The sequence below is a fragment of the Amblyraja radiata genome, chromosome 7 (genome assembly GCF_010909765.2).
Source record: "Amblyraja radiata isolate CabotCenter1 chromosome 7, sAmbRad1.1.pri, whole genome shotgun sequence".
NCBI classification, from domain to species: Eukaryota; Metazoa; Chordata; class Chondrichthyes; order Rajiformes; family Rajidae; genus Amblyraja; species Amblyraja radiata.
Genome location: NC_045962.1, coordinates 85,968,607 through 85,988,782, shown reverse-complemented (window position 1 = coordinate 85,988,782; position 20,176 = coordinate 85,968,607). Strand labels below are relative to the sequence as shown.

Sequence of the window (20,176 nt, the reverse complement as noted above, 5' to 3'; positions counted from 1 at the left end):
TAAATTTTCTTATGTTTTTTGGTAATTTACGTCTTATTTTCCCTTGTGTATGATTTTATATATATGGTAAATGGAAGCGAATTGAGGAATGCAGTTGAACAGAGGGATCTAGGAATAACTGTGCATAGTTCCCTGAAGGTGGAATCTCATGTAGATAGGGTGGTAAAGAAAGCTTTTGGTGTGCTGGCCTTTATAAATCAGAGCATTGAGTATAGAAGTTGGGATGTAATGTTAAAATTGTACAAGGCATTGGTGAGGCCAATTCTGGAGTATGGTGTACAATTTTGGTCACCAAGTTATAGGTAAGATGTCAACAAAATAGAGATAGTACAGAGGAGATTTACTAGAATGTTGCCTGGGTTTCAGCACCTAAGTTACAGAGAAAGGTTGAACAAGTTAGGTCTTTATTCTTTGGAGCGCAGAAGGTTAAGGGGGGACTTGATAGAGGTCTTTAAAATTCTGAGAGGGATAGACAGAGTTGACGTGGATAAGCTTTTTCCATTGAGAGTAGGGAAGATTCAAACAAGAGGACATGATTTGAGAATTAAGGGACAAATGTTTAGGGGTAACATGAGGAGGAACTTCTTTACTCAGAGAGTGGTAGCTGTGTGGAATGAGCTTCCAGTGGAAGTGGTGGAGGCAGGTTCGATTTTATCATTTAAAAATAAATTGGATAGGTATATGGACGGGAAAGGAATGGAGGGTTATGGTCTGAGTGCAGGTAGATGGGACTAGGTGAGAGTAAGTGTTCGGCACGGACTAGAAGGGCCGAGATGGCCTGTTTCCGTGCTGTAATTGTGATATGGTTATATGGTTAATTAATTTTATCACATGAGAACAAAACATAAATTAACTCATTCACCCCAAAATAATTTCATTTACCCTTGGGTGAACCATTCGCCAGTTTAAGAAGCACTGCATTAGAGTATCATGAAATTCCCATTGATCTATCTATCCCTCACCTCTCCTACTAAGTACAACTAATTTATTCCTCTTTCCCAGTTCTCCTGGATGTGAAACACTGACTGTTTCTCTATGGGAGCACATACCCAAGTCTGCATCAACAGGTATGATGTGGAGATCGTCAAGAACAACCAACAATCAATCTCACTAGGTCCAACCACATCAATGGCATGGATAAGAAAGCACACCAATACCTTAACTTCCGCAGAACACCAAGGAAATTCAGCATGTTCACAATGCCTTTTACCAATTTCTACAGATGCACCAAAGAAAAAGTCTCATTGGCATGTCTGAAACATAGTAAGGAGTAGGCCATTCAGCCCTTCGAGCCAGCACCGCCATTCAATATAATCATGGCTGTTCATCCAAAATCAGTACCTCGTTTTTGCTTTCTTCCCATATCCCTTGATCCCTTAACATATCCGTTAGCCCTAAGAGCTATATCTAACTCTCTCTTGAATACATAGAAAATAGGTGCAGGAGGTGGCCATTCGGCCCTTTGAGCCAGCACCGCCATTCATTGTGATCATGGCTGATCGTCCCCTATCAATAACCCGTGCCTGCCTTCTCCCCATATCCCTTGACTCCACTAGCCCCTAGAGCTCTATCTAACTCTCTCTTAAATCCATCCAGTGACTTGGCCTCCACTGCCCTCTGTGGCAGGGAATTCCATATATTCACAACTCTCTGGGTGAAAAAGTTTTTTCTCACCTCAGTCTTAAATGATCTCCCCTTTATTCTAAGACTGTGGCCCCTGGTTCTGGACTCACCCAACATTGGGAACATTTTTCCTGCATCTAGCTCATCCAGTCCTTTTATAATTTTATATGTTTCTATAAGATTCCCCCTCATCCTTCTAAACTCCAGTGAATACATCTTGTAGAAGGGTCTCGTGCCAAAATGTCACCTATTCGTGTTCTCCAGAGGTGCTGCCTAACCCGCTGCGTTACCTCAGCACTTTGTGAACCCAATCAAGAACCTATCAATCTCTGATTTAAAAATACCCGAAGGCTTGGCCTCCACAGCCGTGTGTGGCAATGAATTCCACATGTTCACCACCGTCTGACTAAAGAAATTCCTCCTCATCTCCTTTTCAAAGGTACATCCATTTATTCTGAGTCTATGCCCTCTGGTCCCGCTAGTGGAAACATCCTCTCCACATCTACTCTATCCAGGCCTTTCGTTGTTGCTTATTATAGTTCAACCTCCAGCACTCCAGTAAAAAACAAACCAAGTTTTTCCAACCTCTCCTTGTAGCCAATCTCCTCTATTCCAGGTAAACCTCTTCTGCCCCCCCTCTCCAAAGCCCCCACATCCTGTAATGGAGTGACCAGAATTGGTCATCTCCTTTGTAAAGGTGCTTCTTTTTATTCTGAGGCTGTGCCCTCTGGTCCTAGACTCCCACTAGTGGAAACATCCTCACCACATCCACTCGATGCAGGCTTTTCATTTTTCATTATTGTACTATTATCAGGACGCCCTTCATACCTACGGCAGTTCTGTTCCCCTCATTACAAAAAATAAATCTTGTAAGGAGGGGAACAGAACCGCACCCAATACTGCAAAAGCGGCTTCACCGAAGTTTTACAGAGGATTTAAGGTGAAGCGGGAAAGATTTTTAAGGTGAAGGTAGAAAGATTTTATGGGAACCTGAGCGGTAACATGTTCACGCAAAAGGTGGTGGGTGTATAGAAACATAGAAATTAGGTGCAGGAGTAGGCCATTCGGCCCTTCGAGCCTGCACCGCCATTCAATATGACCATGGCTGATCATCCAACTCAGTATCCCGTACCTGCCTTCTCTCCATACCCTCTGATCCCCTTAGCCACAAGGGCCACATCTAACTCCCTCTTAAATATAGCCAATGAACTGGCCTCGACTACCCTCTGTGGCAGAGAGTTCCAGAGATTCACCACTCTCTGTGTGAAAAAAGTTCTTCTCATCTCGGTTTTAAAGGATTTCCCCCTTATCCTTAAGCTGTGACCCTTTGTCCTGGACTTCCCCAACATCGGGAGCAATCTTCCTGCATCTAGCCTGTCCAACCCCTTAAGAATTTTATAAGTTTCTATAAGATCCCCTCTCAATCTCTTAAATTCTAGAGAGTATAAACCAAGTCTATCCAGTCTTTCTTCATAAGACAGTCCTGACATCCCAGGAATCAGTCTGGTGAACCTTCTCTGCACTCCCTCTAGGGCAATAATGTCCTTCCTCAGATTTGGAGACCAAAACTGTACGCAATACTCCAGGTGTGGTCTCACCAAGACCCTGTACAACTGCAGTAGAACCTCCCTGCTCCTATACTCAAATCCTTTTGCTATGAAAGCTAACATACCATTCGCTTTCTTCACTGCCTGCTGCACCTGCATGCCTACTTTCAATGACTGGTGTACCATGACACCCAGGTCTCGCTGCATCTCCCCTTTTCCTAGTCGGCCACCATTTAGATAATAGTCTGCTTTCCTGTTTTTGCCACCAAAATGGATAACCTCACATTTATCCACATTATACTGCATCTGCCAAACATTTGCCCACTCACCCAGCCTATCCAAGTCACCTTGCAGTCTCCTAGCATCCTCCTCACAGCTAACACTGCCCCCCAGCTTAGTGTCATCCGCAAACTTGGAGATATTGCCTTCAATTCCCTCATCCAGATCATTAATATATATTGTAAATAGCTGGGGTCCCAGCACTGAGCCTTGCGGTACCCCACTAGTCACTGCCTGCCATTGTGAAAAGGACCCGTTTACTCCTACTCTTTGCTTCCTGTTTGCCAGCCAGTTCTCTATCCACATCAATACTGAACCCCCAATGCCGTGTGCTTTAAGTTTGTATACTAATCTCTTATGTGGGACCTTGTCGAAAGCCTTCTGGAAGTCCAGATACACCACATCCACTGGTTCTCCCCTATCCACGCTACTAGTTACATCCTCGAAAAATTCTATAAGATTCGTCAGACATGATTTACCTTTTGTAAATCCATGCTGACTTTGTCCAATGATTTCACCACTTTCCAAATGTGCTACTATCCCATCTTTAATAATGACTCTAGTAGTTTCCCCACTACCGATGTTAGACTAACTGGTCTGTAATTCCCCGTTTTCTATCTCCCTCCCTTCTTAAAAAGTGAGGTTACGTTTGCTACCCGCCAATCCTCAGGAACTACTCCAGAATCTAAAGAGTTTTGAAAGATTATTACTAATGCATCCACTATTTCTGGAGCTACTTCCTTAAGTACTCTGGGATGCAGCCTATCTGCCCCTGGGGATTTATCGGCCTTTAATCCATTCAATTTACCCAACACCACTTCCCGGCTAACCTGGATTTCACTCAATTCCTCCAACTCCTTTGACCCGCGGTCCCCTGCTATTTCCGGCAGATTATTTATGTCTTCCTTAGTGAAGACGGAACCAAAGTAGTTATTCAATTGGTCCGCCATATCCTTGTTCCCCATGATCAACTCACCTGTTTCTGACTGCAAGGGACCTACATTTGTTTTAACTAATCTCTTTCTTTTCACATATCTATAAAAACTTTTGCAGTCAGTTTTTATGTTCCCTGCCAGTTTTCTTTCATAATCTACTTTTCCTTTCCTAATTAAGCCCTTTGTCCTCCACTGCTGGTCTCTGAATTTCTCCCAGTCCTCCGGTATGCTGCTTTTTCTGGCTAATTTGTACGCATCATCCTTCGCTTTGATACTATCCCTGATTTCCCTTGTTATCCACGGATGTACTACCTTCCCTGATTTATTCTTTTGCCAAACTGGGATGAACAATTTTTGTAGTTCATCCATGCAGTCTTTAAATGTCTTCCATTGCATATCCACCGTCAACCCTTTTAGAATTAATTGCCAGTCAATCTTGGCCAATTCACGTCTCATACCCTCAAAGTTACCTTTCTTTAAGTTCAGAACCATTGTTTCTGAATTAACAATGTCACTCTCCATCCTAATGAAGAACTCAACCATATTATGGTCACTCTTGCCCAAGGGGGCACGTATAACAAGACTGCTAACTAACCCTTCCTCATTACTCAATACCCAGTCTAAAATAGCCTGCTCTCTCGTTGGTTCCTCTACATGTTGATTTAGATAACTATCCCGCATACATTCCAAAAAATCCTCTTCCTCAGCACCCCTGCCAATTTGATTCACCCAATCTATATGTAGATTGAAGTCACCCATTATAACGGTTTTGCCTTTGTCGCACGCATTTCTAATTTCCTGTTTGATACCATCTCCAACTTCACTACTACTGTTAGGTGGCCTGTACACAACACCCACCAGCGTTTTCTGCCCCTTAGTGTTTCGCAGCTCTACCCATACCGATTCCACATGGAACGAGCTGCCGAAAGAGGCAGGGACTAATGCAACGTTTAAGAAGCAATTAGGCAGCTACATAGATAGGACAAGTTTGGAGGGACATGGCCCAAACGCTGGCAGGTGGGACTAGTGTAGCTGGGGCATGTTGGTCGGTGTGACCCTATGATTGCACTCAAGGATTGTCCTTTGTTTCTGAGCTTGGGGATAGAGCTGACTCAGGGGAGGATCATAAGATCATGTGATAAGAGTAGAATTAGGCCATTCAGCACATCATGGCTGAATCTGTCTCTCCGAACCTCATTCTCCTACCTTCTTCCCGTAACCTTCTCCCCGTAATAAAAGGACTGGACAAGCTAGATGCAGGAAAAATGTTCCCAATGTTGGGCGAGTCCAGAGCCAGGGGCCACAGTCTTAGAATAAAGGGGAGGTCATTTAAGACTGAGGTGAGAAAAAACATTTTCACCCAGAGAGTTGTGAATTTATGGAATTCCCTGCCACAGAGGGCAGTGGAGGCCAAGTCACTGGATGGATTTAAGAGAGTTAGATAGAGCTCTAGGGGCTAGTGGAGTCAAGGGATATGGGGAGAAGGCAGGCACGGGTTATTGATAGGGGACAATCAGCCATGATCACAATGAATGGCGGTACTGACTCGAAGGGCCGAATGGCCTCCTCCTGCACCTATTTTCTATGTTTCTATGTCTACCAGGGAGGCAAGCACGTGAGAAAATAGGGGATGCCTCCAAGCCCTTCAAGCCTTGAACATTCAAAATGAAGACGGCTGATCTGGCACCAATCTCAACTCCTGTGCTGGTCTCACAGAGCTTTCCATTTCCCAGTCGAAGGCTCAATGATCAGGCTTCCATCGGCACTGTCATATTCAATCATCTTCATAGATTCTAGGAGCAGAATTAGGCCATTCAGCCCATCGTCTACTCCGCCATTCAATCATGGCTGATCTATCTATTTCTCCCTCCTAACCCCATTCTCCTGCCTTCTCCCCATTACCCCTAACACCCGCACTAATCAAGAATCTATCAATCTCAGTCATGGCCTCCTCCTGCACCTATTTTCTATGTTTCTATGTTTCTAACCTCTGACACTCGTACTAATCAAGAGAAGGGGGCTGCGCTCTGCCGAACTTCAACAGTTCCACTGCTTCACTCACATTCGCCACTTTCTTTGTCCTGGCGTCGCTTCTGCCCGAGGCCCCAGGCCGCCGCGGCGATCCTCATCTCCAGTTGCTTCCGCTTCGCTGCGTCCGCTGGCATGGGGTCGCTGAAGTGAGGACGCAGGCGACATTCCCGCTGGGCCTTGGCGGTCTCAGTGGTCCCGTACGCCGCGTCGGAGCTGGACCTCCGGCAGCTGGGGAGGGAGTGCTGAGGAGATGGGGGAAGGGAAAAAAAAAATCCATCAAAAAACATAAAATATAAATTTTGAAATGCACGCGCTGGAATCTTGTGTGGAACACTAAGCGCTGGAGCCACTCGGCGGGTCAGGCAGCATCTGTGGAGAGTCTGAAGAAGGGTAGCAAACCCGAAACATCATCTCTGCACGCCCTCCAATAGATGCCGCCTGACCCACTGTGTTAGTCAGACCACGGAAACAGGCCCTTTGGCCCAGCCTGCCCGTGCCGAGGCTTCCAGCCTCCACCCAGGAGATATCAATCTCTGCCACTTCTGGGACCTGATGCCAACAAACACCCTGCGGTCTCAGCAATCCCCAACCCACCGTTCCTTCCACAGCATCTGGGCAGGAACACAGCTGGGAAAGGTTTGGTGGAATATAGCCCAGGTACAGGCAGTTTTGGTTCGATCAAATTAGGTCGGTAACTTGGTCGGCATCATGCTGACCGCCTTAGCGGCCTCTTCTGATACGGAATAATTTACAGGCCCGTTTTTTTTCCACTGGAATCCATATCCGAGTCACAAGAACTGCACACTGCTCCCAAAATGTACAAACAAGGAGCCGCAGATGTTGGTTAATACACAAAAGGGGCACAAAGTAACACGAATATCACTTAATTGGTACATGTAACAATAAACTGACCTTGAGACCTTGAGTAACTCAGCAGGTCAGGCAGTGTCTCTGGAGAACATGGATAGGTGACATTTCAGGTTGGTCCTCCAGAGATGCTGCCTGACCTGCTGAGTTACTCACGCACTTCTGTCCTTTCAAGCCGCTCTCACTTTGCTAAACACCAGTCATTGGCAACAGTTCTCCTGTTAGTCCTCCATTACACTAGTGTCCATAAGGTAGAAGAACAGAATTAGGCCGGTTAGGCTCAGCAAGTAATCCATTCGATCATGGGTGATCTATTTTTACCCCTCACTCCCATTCTCCTGCCTTCTCCCTATAACCCCTGACGCCCGTACTAATCGAGAATCTGTCAATCTCCACCTTAAAAATATCCATTGACGTGGCCTCCACACTCTTCTGTGGCAATGAATTCCACAGATTTACCACCCTCTGACTTTTGAAATTCCTCTTCATCTCCGTTCTAAAGGTAGGTCCTTTTATTCTGAGGCTATGGCCTCTGGTCCTAGACTCTCCCACTAGTGGAAACATCCTGTCCACATCCACTCTATCCAGGCCTTTTCTGACTTGCCCACTGTTGTTTCCTGACTTGCCTATTTAAGACTCCCCCGCCTTCCATCCCATTGAAGATCTGCCAATTTGTTGCATTTCCTCTGATAGTCAACTTCTGTCGGGCTGACACTCTACCAATTCTCTAACAATTCAAATGCTGGAAGGTTATTTATCTTGAAACATTAATTTTGTTCATCTCTCCACAGATGCTGCCTGATCTGCTGATTATTCCCTACATTTTTGTTTATTTTTAAATTATTTTTGGATTTCCAGCATTATTTTTACTTTTATTCTTCATCAAGGCCCTTCGATTAATCTAACTGCACCCTCAATTGGATTTCAGCCGGCAATTCACTCCCGGTAGCTTTTATTTCCATAGAGAAACCACTCAAACCTCAATTAGATTCCAGCCTCTAACCCACTCAAGCTAGCATCCTTTATTCTGTCTACAAATCATTTAACCTCTTAGCACGGTGCCCCTTGCCTCCTGTGTGGGTCATCGGTTGACTAATTCATAGCAATTGATTATTTTGATTATCCACATTGCTCTCTGAAGCAGGTACCAGATGGTGGCAGGAACCAGAGTGGCTCCTTGCTACGTTCCCACTGCAGTCTCTCCCAGGAGGTCAATATCCCAGAGCCTCCGCTTCCACGCTGCTAACATGGAGAATTGTCTCCCTTCACTGTGCAGGGATGAGTCACGAACGTCCCCCCCCCCCCCGTCTTATGCCTCTTGTCCGTGCGGTCATTCGTCAGCGCTCAAGAGCACGGTGGAAAGATAAGAAAATATTGAGCTTATTTACACAGTCCTGCTGGTGAGGTCCTCCGACAGGCTGCGGGATGCTGCCGTCCGGGGTTGCCGTGGAAACCGGGCCTGATCGACTGTTCCTCTCATTGACAGTGATGTCATCCAGCTGCCGCTGCTGATGCGCCGCTTCTGTGGCTGCAGAATCTGCAGTGCAGCTGTTAAAGGAAGCAGAACAAATTGATCAAAACAAAATCAGATCGGCCAGCGCTTTAATTGCAGCCCTTTTAGCAAGCGGCTCGACGGCTTCAGTCACAACTCTTGACTCACACAGGGTAGAACTGCGCTGTCGCTGCTGGGACGTTAGTTGAGACAACGACGCAATAAAAATATATTTTTGTCTCGGGGACAGACACAAACAGCTGGAGTAACAGCGGGTCAGGCAGTGGGGAAAAGGAATAGCTGACGTTTCGGGTCGAGACCCTGCTTCAGACTGCGTCAGCGAAAAGGGAAACGAGAGATAGTGACGGTGATATAGAGCGATATAAAACAAATGAATGAAAGATATGCAAAAAAAAGCAACGATAAGCAAGGATGTCTCGAGGTTGGGTGGGGTTCCTTTTTTTGCACAGTAGATGATTCAATTTGAATAAAATATAACCTGTAAATAAGGGACTTACTTGTATACAGGGTGATTTTCCTTGTGGATATTCCATGCAAGTCTAGACAAAAGCAATTGACTCCAAGGCTGCGTGACACCTTTCTGGTCACCTCAAGGATTTTTATCCATCTGCCAACTGCAGATTATTCATGTAGAGGCATCACTTAAAGGGGACTTGTCTGCGCAGATCACAGGTTGTGGTCGGTTGCCGGGAACCCACTTCTCCACCACCTCGATCTCTTCAACAGAGATAGACATTAATGCTGGTGTAACTCAGCGGGTCAGGGGGCATCTCTGGAAAAATGGAATAGGTGACGTTTCCGGTCGGGACCCTTCTTCAGACTAAGGGTCAGGCGAAGAGGGGAACTAGAAATATGATAAGTTACAGAACTGATCAAAGCCAGCACCGATGACCCAGGAAAGGTGGAGCTCATTATGGTCTATTGTTGGCTGTGGAGGAGGTGATAACGATAGGATACGAACTATGAAACTAGCAGGATGATAGGGTGGGGGGGGGGGGGTGGGAGGGGGGGGGATGGAGGGAGCAGGGCTGCAAGGGTTACTTGAAATTAGAGGTCAATATTCATACCACTGGGCTGTAAACTGCCTGAGCGAATTAGGAGATGCTGTTCCTCCAATTTGCATTTGGCCTCACTCTGACAATGGAGGAGGCCCAGGACAGAAAGGCCAGTGTGGGAATGGGAACGGGAGTTAAGGGGAGTCAGTATGGAAATGGAAAAGGGATGCTTTACACAAACTAGAGTTGGAAGTAGAAACAAAGAACGGCAAATGCTGGTATACAAAAGATAGACACAAAGTGCTGGGTCAGGCAGCATCTCTGTAGAAAAAGGATGGGTGACGTTTTGGGTCGCGACCCTTCTTCAGACTTCAAACTACAGTTGTTTGTCTTGTAATTTGTATAGTTAAGGGCCTGTCCCACTTACGTGTCCTTGGCACGAAAATTACGCAACCTCGTGGTCGCTTTGAGCCGAGACGGTCGAGCGAAGGTCGGACGCGATTACATGCGTACACAACCGTCTGGAGCGCGTGACGTCATTTGAAGATGGACACAAAGCTAGAGTAACTCAGCGGGACCGGCAGCATCTCTGGAGAGAAGCAATGGGGGGCGTTTCATGTCGAGACTCTTCTTCAGTCTGAAAATCTCCAGAGATGCTGCTGGTCCCGCTGAGTTCTTCCTGCATTTTGTGTCTATCTTCAATTTTCTTGGCCCCGCTCTGGGAGTAGAAGTGAGGACCGCAACGGCCGTGAGCCCCAGACCGAGCTCAGCGATCGTTTGCCTGCTTCAGCTGCTGTTGAAGGTGAGACGTTGCGTCGCGCCAGGGTCTTGGGCCTGTCCCACTTTGGCCGTCAGTTCCGCGACAGGCCGTTGGCGCGCAAAGATTTTGTTCACTGCAAGAACGCGCGATGTCGGGACCAGCCCCGCACAACCCCATACCCCTCCACGCATCGGAGGAGGAGCCATCCTGGGGAACGGCTGCTAACCAGCAGCTGTCCGTCCAATTAGTTTTTAGTGAATTTTGTCCTACGTTTGTTGGGGAATTTGACTTTTTTATGTGGGGGGGAAGGGGGAAACTATTTTCTAGGTCCCTACCTGGTCGGTGAGGCAGCTTTTTCCCCGGGCTGCACCGTCGACCCGTCCTTGCGGCCCACCAGCGGGAGTGGAGCGGCGTTTTCCTGGCGGGGACCGCCCAGCACCTTCAGCTTCGGTGGCGGCACAGCGCTGGAGCGCTATCGCGGAGCGGGCGATGCCTTGCCTGGGTCGCCACGCTGGGTCGCCGCGCTGGAGCTCCGGTATGCTGAGACCGCCGTGATCAACACCGTCGAGCTGCGGGACTGTGGAGCGGCCAGCCGTGAGCGGCAGCGCCGACTTTAACATCGGGAGCCTCGGAGCACCAACCGACGCGGCCCTGTCGGCTTCGGAATGCCACGGACTCCGGTAGGGAATCGGCCGTTCCAGCCGTCCCAGCCGCTGTGAGGACTCTCCCGACGCCGGAGCAACACCACCCGGCGAGAACGGCCAGGAGCATCGGGCCTCCGTAGAGGCAACTGTGGAGGCCTCAATAGGCCTGACTATGGGAGAACTGGGGATGGGGACTGGACATTGTGCCTTCCCCCACAGTGGTAACCATTGTGGGGGGATGTTTTTTTGTGTGTAAATTATTATTTTATTCTGTGTCCAAGATGGCTGCTGGAAGGGAGAGTGTACGCTGGCGCGCTTTAGCTGCCGCTGCTCTCTCTTCATATTGTGTTTTTGATTTTTGTCTTTGGATTGAATTCTGTCTTTAATTTGTGTACTGGTGATGTCTTTACTATTTATTTCATTCCGCTTACATGTTTTTACTCTATTTGCTAAATTTTGTAAGGTGTCCTTAAGACTCTTGAAAGGCGCCCATAAATAAAATTTATTATTATTATTATCTAAGTGGGACCGGCCCCGTGCGGCCATATGGTGCCCGTACGCCTCAAGCGACCATGAGGTCGCGTAATTTGCGAGCCAAGGACGCGTAAGTGGGACAGACCCTTTAAGTGGCGATTTGATTGAAGTTTTTAGTGTAGTCTGGGGATGGGTGAAGATAGACAATCTTCTGTTGGTTGGAAAAGCAAAGTACTGTGGATCAAGCCCTCATATCTATCTATCTATCTATCTATCTATCTATATTACTAAAAGTCTATATTACTAAAAGTCTGTTCTTGACCGATTTTGGCGATCTGTGCTGCGATTTCCGAGAGAACGCCGCCACCTACAGCCGTCATTTTTGGCCACCTCGCTCAGAGCCCCCCTCCGCCGCATGTGTGCCGAGGATTTTTCCCGTTGATTAAAAATGACAGAGATATTAATGTTTTTACAAAATTCCCCATTCTCTCTGCTGCCCCCGCTGGTGGCGGGGGGAGGGACTATAAAACCAGGAAGTGGTGTGCCACACAGTCTCTTCAAGATGGAGGCAGGCAGAGGGTCACGTTTCTCTGAGCTGTGAATAACACTGAACACATGTCTACTCAAATGTAAGTGCCCTTAGTGGTTCTAAAATGCTTGCAGAATGTGTCTATTGGTTCTAAAGCTTGCAAAAAATGTCTATTTGTTCTAAAGCTTGCAAAAATATGTCTATTGGTTCTAAAGCTTGCAAAAAAATGTCTATAGGTTCTAAAGCTTGCAAAAAAATGTCTATTGGTTCTAAAGCTTGCAAAAAAATGTCTATTGGTTCTAAAGCTTGCAAAAAAATGTCTATTGGTTCAAAAGCTTGCAAAAAAATGTCTATTGGTTCAAAAGCTTGCAAAAAAAACGTCTATTGGTTCTAAAGCTTGCAAAAAAATGTCTCTATTGGTTCTAAAGCTTGCAAAAAATGTCTCTATTGGTTCTAAAGCTTGCAAAAAAATGTCTATTGGTTCTAAGCTTGCAAAAATATGACTATTGGTTCTAAAATGGTTCATACTAGCGCTCCAGAAAGCCCCCCCCCCCCCCCCTTTGGGAGCTTTGGCTTGAAGTTGAAAGGCACTACTTACTGCAAATGGTGGCTTGGGTGTGGTTTGAAGTTGAAAGACACCACTTACTGCAAATGGTGGCTTGGATGCAATGGCTTGAAGTTAAAAGGCATTACTTACTGCAAATGGTGGCTTGGGTGCATTGGCTTGAAGTTGAAAGGCACTATTACTGCAAATGGTGGCTTGGTTGCTTTGGCTTGCAGTTGAAAGGCACTACTTACTGCAAATGGTGGCTTGGTTGCTTTGGCTTGAAGTTGAAAGGCACTACTTACTGCAAATGGCGGCTTGGGTGTGGCTTGAAGTTGAAAGACACCACTTACTGCAAATGGTGGCATGAAGTTGAAAGGCACTACTTACTGCAAATGGTGGATTGGTTGCTTTGGCTTGAAGTTGAAAGGCACTACTTATTGCAAATGGTGGCTTGGGAGCTTTGGCTTGAAGTTGAAAGGCACTACTTACTGCAAATGGTGACTTGGGTGTGGCTTGAAGTTGAAAGACACCACTTACTGCAAATGGTGGTATGAAGTTGAAAGGCACTACTTACTGCAAATGGTGGCTTGGGTGCTTTGGCTTGAAGTTAAAAGGCACTACTGTAAATGCACTTACTTCCTGTTTGCACTGTATATTGATTTTAGATAAAACGCTACCACTTACGGCTGTGATTTTTGGCCATCTTACTCAGTCCCCCTCCGCTGAGCAGGTGCAGAGAATTCTTCCCATCAATGAAAAATAAAAGTGTTATTAGTTTTTTTTTAAATGTTGAGAATCTCTCTACTGTCAATCACTCCATGAAAGCCACACCTTTTCCGGTGGGGGGGGAGGGGTTATAAAACCCGGAAATGTGGGTGTGGCTCAGTCTCTGCAAGATGGAGGAGGGAGAGGTCACGACTCGCTGTCTTTAGTGGCTTTGCACCCTACTTCAAATGGTATGAAACTGCACTTGAATTTGGTGGCCTTGCACCCTGCTTGAAATAGAATTTCAAGGAATACCCGCAACTGCCAGACCACCAGCGGTGAGTGAGCTGCCAGCACAACAGGCTTGAGTGACTGAGCCGCCAGCCCAAGAATCCATTCGGTCCACAATGTCCATACTAGCCCTCTGGAAACCAATCGCTTCAGCCCACAACACCCATACTAGCGCTCCAGAAAGCCCCCCCCCCCCCCCCAACTGGCCACTAATATTAGAATTGGTGGAGAGGTGGAATATTGAGTTGGATGACCAGCCCTCCTGTGTGATGCTGGGACCCAACGGGTCCCACTTTGTCTAGTAAACACTGTAAACTCACTTGCACTCTGTTCCCAAAGTACCCTAACCTCAGTAGAGGCCCATTTTTCATGATCCCTGTAAACTCACTGTTGCCCTTTAAGCTCATCAGATCCACTGAAGAAGACTCGCCCATTCTCTCCAGAGGTGCTGCCTGCCCCATTGAGTTACTCCAGCATTTTGTGTCTGTTTTTGTAATCCAGCATCTGCAGTTCCTCATGTCTCAACAAAAATCTTTATTACATAAGTGTGGAACACCTCAAAACCATTGAATTAAATGCTGTATGCTGGCATATTAATAATAACATCCAATAATCTGGGAATTTGCCAGGCCAACTCTGACAAAATCCTGAGGGTGGCGGATTTTCTGATTTTTACTTTTACTGGTCTTTGGATTGATCATAAATTAAAGGAGCAGGTAGACCATTTGGCCCATCAAGTCTACCCCACTATTCAATCTTGGGTGATCTATCTTTCCCTCTCAACCCCATTCTCTTGCCTTCTCCCCATAACCACTGACACACCAACTAATCAAGAATCTGTCCATCTCCACCTTAAAAGTATCCATTTGGCCTCCACAGCCATCTGCGCCAATTAATTCCACAGATTCACCACTTTCTGACCAAAGAAATTCCTCCCCACCTTCCTTCCGAAGGTACACCCTTTTATTCTGAGGGTATGGACTCTGGTCCTAGTCTCTCCCACTAGTGGAAACATTCTCTCCACTAGACATATCCATGTCTCTCACTTTTGGGAAAGATTGCGGGATACCTATAGTTGAGAGCACCCAGCATAACTAACCCCTGCCCCCCTATCCTCCTACACCCCTATGAAATGGAGTCACAAATCCAGAACATGGGACAGAGAGCACAGTAAAATTAATGAACTTTGCCATCTCTGGATTGCACTGGATGCGTAGCGAGTGACAATAAACGCTTTAGGATGAGACGTAGCCTCGACCTTTCAGCAGTCCCTATTCCTAATTCATGAGCTCCGCTGCATAACTCCACAGGTGTGAAATATTTATGAGCCAATAAACTTTCCTGGTGTCTAATGGTCTCAAAGCCTCAGTTTGTGTGTGGTGTTTCTCTGTTTGTAAGCATGAGCAACTGACTGTGTGTGTGTGTTGTGCTTCTGTCTTTGTGTATAGTTGTGTGTGGTGTGCGTGCATATAAGCTAGTGTGTTTATATGCTTGTGTGAGTGTTTATGCGTTTCTGTGTGCGTGTCCGTCTGTGGGGAGTTGTGTGTGTGTGGGGGGGGGAGTGTGTGGTGGGTGGGGGGGGGGGGAGTTGTGTGTGTGGGGGGGGGTGAGTTGTGTTTGTGTGTGGGGGGGGGGAGTTGTTTTTTTGTGTGTGGGGGGGGTTGTGCTTGAGTGGGGGGGGGGGTTGTGGGTCGTGTGGGGGGGAGTTGTGGGGTGGTGTGGGGGGGAGCTGTGTGTGGTAGGGTGCTGTGTGTGTGTGTGGGGGGGGAATTGTGTGTGTGTGTGGGGGGAGTTGTGTGTGTGTGTTTGTGTGTGTGGGGGAGGGGGGAGTTGTGTGTGTGGGGGGGGGAGTTGTGTGTGTGTGTGGGGGGGGGGAGTGTGTGTGTGTGTGTGTGTGTGTGTATGTGGGGGGGGTGGGGGGAGTTATGTGTGTGTAAGTGTGGGGGTGGGGGGAGTTGTGTGTGTATGTGTGCGGGGGTGGGGGGGGAGTTGTGTGTGCGTGTGAGTATGTACACACACACTCTAAATTAGTGGTGTTCCCACCTCGGGTGGTGAAGGTTGTCACTTCGATGCATAGCAGCCAAATCTCGAGCATGTAATCTAAGCTGACATCTCAATGCGGCATTTGAAAGTACAGCAGTGTCCCTGGGGCACCCAGTGCAGTCTCTTCAACTGCAGACACTCAGATCTCAGTGTTAACGGGTATGCAGGAGCAGTGCAGGGACATAGGGTCAGGGATATGGCCCCTCCACAGCTAGATTCAAGAATGGGGACCTCTACAGCAAGTACAGATGGGGGAGCTAACAGCATCTCAACCTCCTCTCAGAAGAAAGGTCCTGACCCGCAAAGTCACCCATCCATGTTCTCCCGAGATGTTGCCTGACCCATTGAGCTACTCCAGAGCTTTGTGTCTTTATTTGTAAACTAGCATCTGCAGTTCCTAGTTTCTCCAATGAATTAGTACTGAATGCCTGTGACATCAATAAACAGAGAGGCCCTGCTCCATCCTCCATCAAAATCCCTACAAAACAGATTATCTAATGTTTAAGAAGGAACTGCAGATGCTGGAAAAAATCTATGGTAGATAAAAATGCTGGAGAAACGCAGCGGGTGAGGCAGCATCTATGGAATGAAGGAATAGGTGATGTTTCGGGTCGATACCCTTCTTCAGTGATGTGGGGGTGGTGCGGGCGGAAAGTAGAAAGGAAGAGGCGGAGACAGTGGGCTGTGGGAGAGCTGGGAGGGGAAAGAGGGAGAAAGCAAGGACTACCTGAAATTGGAGAAGTCAATGATCTAATGTGTCTAGAACAAACTGGTTGACCTGGTTTCCATGTTACAAAGACACCTGGGGTTTACGGGTTGTCTCATGAAAAGGTAATAGAAATAGAGTCATGTAGCACAGAAACAGGTCCTTCATTTACCAGCACTCGATCTATAGCCCTCTTATCTCCTGAGACCAAGGATTCAGTTCCCCGGTCCACCATTCCCCTTCTTATCCTCAAATCCCTCACCCCTCTTTCTCTCCCCTCCTTTCACCCCACCCTTCTCCCATCCTCCAAATCACCCTAACCTTCCCCTAACAAATCTCCCTCTGCCCTTCTTCAATCCATGGTAGACAAAAATGCTGGAGAAACTCAGCGGGTGAGGCTGCATCTATGGAGCGAAGGAAATAGGCAACGTTTCGGGCCGAAATCCTTCTTCAGTTTCGGCCCGAAACATTGCCTATTCCCTTCGCTCCATAGATGCTGCTGCACCCGCTGAGTTTCTCCAGCATTTTTGTCTACCTTCGATTTTCCAGCATCTGCAGTTCCTTCTTAAAAACTTCTTAAATCCATCTTTCATCCACCCCTCTCCTTTCCTTCATTTCACCCTTTCCCTCGCCTCTTGCTCACCATCCCATCTTTGAAACTCTGCTCCTTCCTCTCCTGTCTACCTCCTCCCCATCCAATCATCCTCTATTCTCCCTATCCACGCCATCTCTCTCTGACCCCTTTTCCATCCCTGCTTTTAACCCTTGAAACCCCACAAGTTCTCCCTCTACCACCCCTACAATCACCTCCTCTCCCACTACCTTCCCCCCTCATTTCTCCTCTCACCAGCCTGAACCTTGCTAGCTCAGCCTTCAATAGACTTCATCCTGACTGCTGATGTTTTAATGCTGTGCTGTTAAAATTCTGTGAGCAACAGAAAACAGGGCCCATCACAGATGAATAGAGTGCCTCTGTGTCAGCATTTCTGGTTTCCCATCAGTCTCAGATGAATACAACGTCCTGGCTATGCTGCTAGGATTGGAACTGCTGAATCACATTTTAAATTGTGTATATCAACAGGGGCTCAGCAGCCATTTCTGCCTCCTTCCGACTCAGACAGTTCTGGGTTCAAATCCCACTCCCAGCACAAAAACATGGGCTGTCATTCCATTGTGCTATGCCTCACCTATCAGAGGTGCTACAAAGATGCAGTGGGTAGTGCTGCTGCCGCACAGGTCCAGTGACCCAGGTTTGTTCCTGACCTTTGGCGCTGTCTGTGTGGAGTTTGCATGCAGTTTAAGGGGGAATGGGATCGATGGGAAAGCTGTGAGACCCAGCATAGATTCGATGGACTGCATGACCTTCTGTGTCACGAGAAAATATCAGCATATAAAGGGGCATAGATATAGTAAATGCACACATTCTTATTCCAGGTGCTGGTGAATCAAAAGCTAATGGACATAAGTTGAAAGTTTTAATTGACCTGCACCTGCTCAACTTATCAACATAGACCAGTACAGCAAAGGAATTGGCACTTCGACCCACCATGCCTCTGCTGACCATAACCTTAATCTAATTAATCCCACCTGCCTGCACATGATCTGTATCTCTCCATTCCCTTGTTTACGAAGGAACTGCAGATGCTGGAAAATCGAAGGTAGACAAAAGTGCTGGAGAAACTCAGCGGGTGCAGCAGCATCTGCAGTTTTGGGACGACAGATGGCGTCATCTGCAGCATCTGGGACGACAGATGGCACAATGGGCTAAGTGTTCGGCTGGCAACCGGAAGGTAGCCGGTTTAAATCCCGCTTGGAGTGCATACTGTCGTTGTGTCCTTGGGCAAGACACTTCACCCACCTTTGCCTGTGTGTGAATGTGTGTGAGTGATTGGTGGTCGGAGGGGCCGTAGGTGCAGATTGGCAGCCACGCTTCCGTCAGTCTGCCCCAGGGCAGCTGTGGCTACAGAAGTAGCTTACCACCACCGAGTGTGACTGAGGAGTGAATGAATAATGCGATGTAAAGCGCCTTGAGTATTAGAAAGGCGCTATATAAATCCCATCCATTATTATTATTATTATCTATGGAGCGAAGGAAATAGGCAACGTTTCGGGCCAAAACCCTTCTTCAGACTGATGGAGGGTGGGGCGGGGAGAAGAAAGGAAGAGGAGGAGCCCGAGGGCTGAGGGAGAGCTGAGAAGGGGAGGAGACAGCAAGGGCTACCGGAAATAGGAGAATTCAATGTTTATGCCACTAGGGTGCAGACTGCCCAAGCGGAATATGAGGTGCTGTTCCTCCAATTTCCGGTGGTGCACACTCTGGCCATTCCCTGCCAGGTCTCAATGATCCCACAACCTATGCTCTTTAGTATTTGATATTTCATCCATGTTCCCTTATTAGATACTTTAAGCACTTAGTGAAAAAGCATAATAACATGGTGTCAATGCCAGCAAGCTGAAGGAGCTAGTTAATGACTTCTGGAAGCTTGGCAGAGTCACCAGTTAGCATTAATGGTGCCAAAGTAGAGATATTCAAAAGCTTCAAGTTAATTGACATAAACAATCACCAATAATTTGTCCTGGACTAGTAACCACATTGAAAAACTATTGAAACCAAGAAACCACATTAATGGCTTTACTTCCTCAGAAGGCTAAGGAAGTCCAGCGGTATGAAAGATGATTTTTCTGATTTCAAGTAACCCATGCATTCTTTCTCCCCCACCCGTCATCCCACTAGTTCCACTGTTTGCATCTTTGTATCAATTCGTTATCACCTCTTTCCCAGCCAACAATGGACCATTATGGACTCCACCGTTCCTTGGTCATCTGTTGCCGGCCCTGATTTGTTCTGGCCTTTTCAGAACAATCGTCACACAACGGCACTCCAATTTCATACCTCCCCCTACCCCCCTCTCTACGTTTTCTGCAGCACTTTGTGTCTATTGTTTGTATAGACCAGCATCTGCAGTTCCTTTCTACACAAGAAATGTCTATCTTCACCATTATCATGTACTGTTTTTACCCCTAGGTTATTCCCTCTTATCCCCTCTCACATCGGGCAGAAGATTTTAAAATATCCTGTAGGCATGTGTCACCAGATTCAGGAACAGTTCATTCCCTGCTGTAATCAGACTACTCAAATGGTCCTCCCACAAGATAGAATGTAATCCTGATCTCCCAACCTACCTCATAGTGGACTTGCACTTTTTCTGTGATGTTGCAATTTTGTACTCTGGTGTTGTTTTCCCCTTTGCACTACATGTTGTACTTGTGTAAGGCTTGATTGCACTCCTGTATAGTAGTATGATTTGCCTGGATAGCATGCAAGCACATTAAAAAAAACTATTTCGGTACACTATTAGCAATAATAAACCTGGTAATAATAAACAGGCCTAGGTGGGCGGCGCGACTCTCGTCAGCAGCGGCCTCTGCAGTCCGTCTGCGTTTTTATTATTTTATGTCTATGTTTTTATGTAGTTTTTGTTATTTTTTGTTGGGGTATGTGTGTGGGGGGGTGGGGGTGGGGTGGGAGGGGGTAACTTTTAAATCTCTCCCTGCACGGGAGACCCGACCTTTTCTTTGTTGGGTCTCCGTTGTCGTTGGGGCTGCAACGAGGAGCGGCCTCCAACAGGAAGACCGGGGGCTCTGGTGCCGACTACTCACCTCACCGTCGCGGAGCTGGCCGAGTCC

At 47.1% G+C, this 20,176-nt stretch overlaps 1 protein-coding gene across 2 annotated transcripts in view; it reads right to left on the bottom strand.

Annotated features, from left to right (window-relative positions):
• The window catches only part of LOC116975593, a 101,376-nt gene that overhangs the window by 12,730 nt on the left and 68,470 nt on the right, over positions 1 to 20,176 (bottom strand). For both annotated transcript variants that reach the window (XR_004412670.1, XM_033024895.1), the window contains exons 4-5: positions 8,671 to 8,830; positions 6,447 to 6,657 (exon numbers count right to left, since the gene is read on the bottom strand). Coding sequence is in view for 1 of the 2 variants with exons in the window: in XM_033024895.1 (XP_032880786.1) it covers positions 6,447 to 6,657; positions 8,671 to 8,830 (371 nt within the window). In the remaining variant the exon portion in view is untranslated. The remainder of the gene's footprint in view (positions 1 to 6,446; positions 6,658 to 8,670; positions 8,831 to 20,176) is intronic.